We start from the raw sequence: 6360 nt of genomic DNA, 5'->3' as shown, positions 1-6360 counted from the left end.
ATGTGGATTTACATAATACCACAAAATTTTACATAATATTTATGTAACTATCTAATCGAGGGGTAAACTGCTAAGGGAATTATTTGAGACATTACTTAAGAATCAATAGGAATTACCGAGCAGTAAGCATCACTAGATATTATTATATCTTATTAGCCATTAATTAACATTATTGTTATTCTTTAAGTTAAAACCGTTGAATATTAATTATTCAATTATATGTATATATACCATAACTGTATATATTATATACGAGTATTTACATTAGCAATCAAGTATTTGTACAGATTTGGGGCATTACTGGGGAATTACTTTATCTCTCGAGTCGAATATCTAGGTGAGGTATTTAAAGTTAGGAAATCAGTCACATACACACAACACAGGGTACTACTAGGGCATTATTGTGAAAATTATATAAAAATTCAACAATAATGCCCCGTAATTCCCTTAGCGGTTTACTTCTTGCATCTAATGTATATTCATTTTATTTTAAATTACCTTAAAAATTTTAATAGACCGTTTGGTACATGTGATTTATATTAAATTCGATACATTTTTTCCAACAGTGACAAAATATACAACAAATATAAAACTGCAACACGATATAAACTAAATAATACCTAAATTATGTTTTTTATATTGAATTGATTTAATTTTCTATTTTTTTATTGATAGAAACATTGTTAGGCATTAGTTTGAGCATTACTAGACATAAGTGGACATTACTAGAATATTACTGGACATTATTGGGGCATTACTGGGAATTATAGGCATTACTAGGCATTAGCGGACATTACTAGGGCATTACTAGGGCATTACTGGGTATTACGTAAAATTTTGGCAGTAATGCCCAGGAATTAGGCATTATTATTAAGCATTTGTGTACAGGATTTTGATCACCGATTTACTTCTCGGTTATTTAAACAATTAGCCATTTTATACTCATATATTTAAAACATATATTTAAATTACTACATGTCTTCTTTATATCAATTGATTTATTTCGTCATTCTGTTTATAAAAGTATTATAGTACAAACAAAGCGTTATCAAAGAATTAATAGTTTACAAGATATTCAATATTTTGTGTCAATATATGTCAGAATAAGGTATAAAATAATTCATATGTTATATTGACTTTTTGATATTTCTTTCTTAACTTTTTTATATGTAGAATAATATTTGAGGATCATATTAAGAGTAAAATAAATCGTATAATTTCATTTAAAAAGGAGTGGAGTAACCTACACTCTTTTTGCCTACACCATACGTGAAAAATCGTTTCATTTTTTTCGGAAACGTTTTTTCATATCTTCCATATTTTTTGGAATATTTGAAATTAAAACGAATCACTCTTATGTATAGTTTATGTTTATGCTTATATATTAATAATATACAGGAAGGGACATTTAAAAAAAGTCACCTGAATAACTCACTTATTTTTAACAATAGAAGTAAAAGTGTCAAACAAAAGTTGCTTGGTTTTGAGGGACATATAATGTGATGTCAATAATTGTTTTGTAGGTGGAGGCGTAAAGGATAGGCAAATGTCAAATCTGTTTTTTTAAATAGAATTATATATTTTTTTACTTACATTCTGATAGATTTTAGGACAAATACAATGACCTATATTTAAAGATCATTCAAGATTACGCAAGGTCAACAATGGAAAATAATTGAATGTAATGAAAAATAAATTTTTTTAGGTACTTTTCGAATAATTTCGTGTTTCCTCTTCTTGTTAGTATACCGCTAATTGTTCAAGTGTATGTAAATATTACAAACCGTTTAAATTGAATTATCGCACATAGCATTATCCATTTACTGATCAGTTTCAATTCATCTATCGATCAAAGTGCATGTCTTGCGAAATGCATTATACAAAAGCGAAAAAAGTCAATATGATTTTTGTCTATGGTGAATGTCGCCAAATTATGAGAGAAGCAGTACGTTTGTATGCTGAAAGATTTCCCGATTGTATCCATCCCTTATTCTTTGTTTTTTTAAACATAGTATAAACTTTTCAAGAAACAGGAAGCATGGATAATAAAAAACGCAATCGAGAAAGCAACTGACGTCGAAAATTCAACGAACATTTTAGCCGCTGTAGCACTGAATCCACATATCAATACAATACAACTTGAACGTGAAAGTGGTATTAGTCGACGTTCTGCAAATATTCCATTCCAACAAATTTCATCCCTTCCATTCATTTCATCAAGAGTTACATGGCAATGATTTTCAAAATCGCGTACAATTCTATGGGCACTACAAAGACTACAAGAAGATGATGTATTTGTCACTAAAATCTTATTTACTGATGAAGTTACATTTACAAACAATGGACAAGTAAATCTTCTCAACATGCACTATTGATCAGTAGAAAACCCACATTGGATGAGAGAAGTAGACAGGCAGAGACCTTGGTCTATAAACGTCTGGCCGAAATTCTTAATTCTGATAAAATAATTGGTTCTCATTTTATCGATGGACTATTAAATAGTCGCAAGTATGCAGATTTTAACAGAAATATTGCCACTATTATTAGAAGATCTTCCACTAAACGCACGACAATGAATATGATACCAGCAAGATGGATGTCCTGCTCATTCTGCGCAGATTATTACTGAATTACTACACAGAAAATTTGGAGATCGTTGGATTGGTCTGTCAGGAAATAACAGATAGGCCGCACATTTCCCAGATTTAACACCTATGGATTTTTATTTGTGGGGAAAGTTAAAACAATAAGTGTACAGCGAAATGCCAATAACAAGAGAAGACATGAAGGAGCATATAAGAAGAGCTTGCGTTGCGATTGATTCAAATGAAATTTGTCGTGCAGTTATCTGTGTCGATACGTTTTAGAAAATGCGTCGATGTTCAGGATCATTATTTTGAACACTTATTATAACGGTAAATACGCAAATAAGTAAATTAGTGGAATATTCGAAAAACGCTTTCAAACAATTTATTTTCACTTACAGCTAATCTTATTATGTTTAAACCTTTAATATTTATTTATATACCTTCAATGTTTAGTGATATACTTGAACAATTAGCGGTATACAAACAAGAAGAGAAGACACGAAATTATTCGAATAGTGCCTTGAAACAATTTATTTTCCATTACATTCAATTATTTTCCATTATTGACCTTTACGTAACTTACCTTGCGTAACCTTGAATGATCTTTAATTATAGATCATTGTATTCGTCTTAAAATGCTCTATCAGAATGTAAATAAAAAAATATATAATTCTATTTAAAAAAACAGATTTGATCTTTGCCTATCCTTCTACAAAACAATGATTGACATTATATTATGTACCACTCGGAGCCAAGCAACTTTTGTTTGACACTTTTTCTTCTATTGTTAAAAACAAGCGAGTTATTCATGTGACCTGTTTTAAATGCCCCTCCCTGTATATATGTATATATATATATATTTTTTTATTGGATTTTTATAGGTTGGATTTGGTGCATTGTTCAAAACAAAAGTTGATTTAGAAAGACCAGACGCACCGCCGTAAGTAAAACAACGTTTTTTCAAAAATATTTAAAATAATAGTATAGTTATATAGGAAGGGAGCAATTATGCAGTACAGAGGAACCAGTCCCAATGACCTTGATCTTGATTATGTTGTCATTCCTGAGTGATATCCAATAGGTTTAGCCGTGGCTTGTTGTTTATTAAAATGTTATTAAAACAAAACAATTTTTATAAATAAAATGTAATTTTTGAATATAAGGTATATATTTTACTATAAATCTTACATATGCTCTGTTATATCATTTACATAACATCATTTATGAATGGAAAACAGGATAAGGCAGGTATTTCACGCGAAGCGAGATTTACCCCACATTTTGTTCTGCCTAGGGGCATTCGACTTCGCATCCGCCCTTACAGTCCCCACCTAGAAAGTCAGATGCATTTAGGCAGGGAGAGGGGGAGGCGAGGTAAGGTAAACTTTGTTTCGTATAAAAAATTGAACGCTCTCCAATAAGAAGGAAGGTAGGATAGATGTTTCGTGTGGAAAGTCGGATGGCTCTTGGCAGGGAGAAAGTGGTGCGGGCCTCGCTTCGCGTGAAATGTTTTCACACGAAGTAGGAGAGGATATAGTACAATAATATGTAAGTCTTAATATTATACATAAAAAATGAGATGTTATTTTTTAAACAATGATTAAAACCTTTTAACTGTTGTTTAGGATCGTAACTCTAACGGCATACGTCATCGGGGCTGTTTTCACTATACTGCATGGTTACCAGGAAAGGCGTCACATTTAACCACAATGACGATTGACCACAGCCACTTATAGCGATTGGTGCCTGGATTTTTTCCAATGGATGAACGTTATGAGTGGCTTGTGATCAATTGCAACGTGGTCAAACGATTGTCAACTGTAAATAACACTAATTTACAAAAATTATTTTTGTAATTTCTTTAGACCAGACTATGTATCTCTTATAGATTTTTGAATGCTGAAAACGATGTTGCATCAAAAATTCTAGTATGTCAGATTTCCAAGATAATTGAGATTGATAAAGAGATTAAAATACGGCTTTTTTGGCGATATTTGAAAATTTTTTTATAAAAAAAAATTAACGTAACCTTGAAATTTCAATCAGAAGTCATGAATGTATTGTTCATATATTCTTACAAATATACAATTAAATTTTTTTTATAATACTTCAATAACTTACCTTTTAGCCATGTTATAAAAGATTAAAGATATTATTTCGAATATTTTAGCAGCGTCATATACGCATGCGATATCGGCAGCTCGGCCGTCTAGCATTGATCAATAGTGGAACACTGAAGATATATAAAATGGAAACATGAGCATCACTTTAGAAATCAATTGGATTGGATGTATATCCAAGCAATAAATTCAAGAATAAAATTATGCCGTAAAGAAAAGTTATGAGAAAAAAAATATCGTTTTTACATATACCTACGTACACATAAATTAAAACAAACTTAAAGACATAAATTTTATTTTATAAGCTGTTGTTTAAAGTATTACGTCTCCAAGAAATTTATACAAGTATAAAGTTAATAAATTTGTAACGATGCACCTCTTATGCGCATCGTTCCCGACAGAATAACCAACCGGAAGACGCTGCAGTGACCTTTAGCTGCTGTAGCTATGAGGGCGCGAATACCACCGGTCAATACCTCCCCCGCTCATGGTATCGATTAGCGGGAATTGTCGACCGCTGAGGGAACAAATCAAGCGGGAATAACTACGACTTATAAAAGCTGATTTTGCATAAAAAATGTCTATTCCGCTTCTGCCGTCTATTTCAATCCAATTCTCTCTGAATCCGACTTCGCTTCATAAGAAAAATCGTATCAGTAACGCGAAAAGGTAATAAAGTGTGCTCTGCCACTGTCGAGCGTTCTCTGTCGAGCCAACTGACTAGCTTTCCTATATTCCGCTGCGTCGACGGGAATCTCCGGGCAGGGCGTACACTGTCCCGCCGAGCGTTCTCGATCGTCGGCCGGTTGCTACATCCTGTGCCGGTTGCACCGACAAGAACCAGCGGACAGAGAGTATGTATTTTATCATTGTCGAATTTTCTCGAAAATCGGTTGCAGCTGTAAATTGCATCGATCTTGATAAAAGTTTGGGATAGAGACTTCTCTGCTCCAAGTAATAATTTAATAATAATTTCTTCTAATAAACTTTAACATACGCAAATAATCATGATGACTCGCAAGTCAATGGTATCGGGATACAATGATTATTTCGTTCTACGTATCTGTTATGCATTCCTAAGCGTGCGTGAAGAGAGCCGATCCAGGAAAAAACCGCTTCCGTCAGTTACTCCAAGGCACCAAGCAACGTCTTTTTCGCCTTTCTTATAGCCAGACATTCCTCTAGGCATGTGAGTACATCCTGCTTGTGCAGAATCAGATATTTCTTCTGCCAACAGAAAAGATCGTCTCAGGATACAACTATTTCGTGTGCTTCCAGTCTTCGGATCTTTGATATATTCCAGTATTACCACTTTTTTTTGCTCGAATTTGGCTCTTCTGATTTCTCGATATCCGCTGGTCCCGTTTGTTTTCGGCATTCTTTCTCCACGCATGTTCAACGCTTCCCCGTCATTATTGTCTTTCCAACTTTATAATTGACTGTTTAAATTATATACACGTATATCGCTATATAACTCTACACGCTCGTAAACTTGGTTCTCTCGCTTTTTCAACAATACTAATATATTACAATATCAATATATTATCCGGGATCTTGAGTCCTCGCTCCTCGCTGATTTCGGCAGGCCCAAAGGGGGAAGTGGGATACGCAGATCGTGAGGTTCTTCGAGACATCTTGGCGCCTGATTAGCC

At 33.2% G+C, this 6360-nt stretch overlaps 1 protein-coding gene across 3 annotated transcripts in view; it reads left to right on the top strand.

Moving 5' to 3' along the window:
* Nucleotides 1–6360, top strand: part of LOC108745809 (protein I'm not dead yet-like) — a 413336-nt gene that overhangs the window by 106415 nt on the left and 300561 nt on the right. For all 3 annotated transcript variants that reach the window (XM_018482180.1, XM_018482178.1, XM_018482179.1), the window contains exon 4: nt 3470–3528. In XM_018482180.1, the coding sequence (XP_018337682.1) occupies nt 3470–3528 (59 nt within the window). The remainder of the gene's footprint in view (nt 1–3469; nt 3529–6360) is intronic.

Source organism: Trachymyrmex septentrionalis, unplaced genomic scaffold, assembly GCF_001594115.1.
Source record: "Trachymyrmex septentrionalis isolate Tsep2-gDNA-1 unplaced genomic scaffold, Tsep1.0 scaffold149, whole genome shotgun sequence".
Lineage (NCBI taxonomy): Eukaryota > Metazoa > Arthropoda > Insecta > Hymenoptera > Formicidae > Trachymyrmex > Trachymyrmex septentrionalis.
The sequence above is the reverse complement of the archived record's forward strand: the minus strand, read 5'-3'. Positions and strand labels throughout refer to the sequence as shown.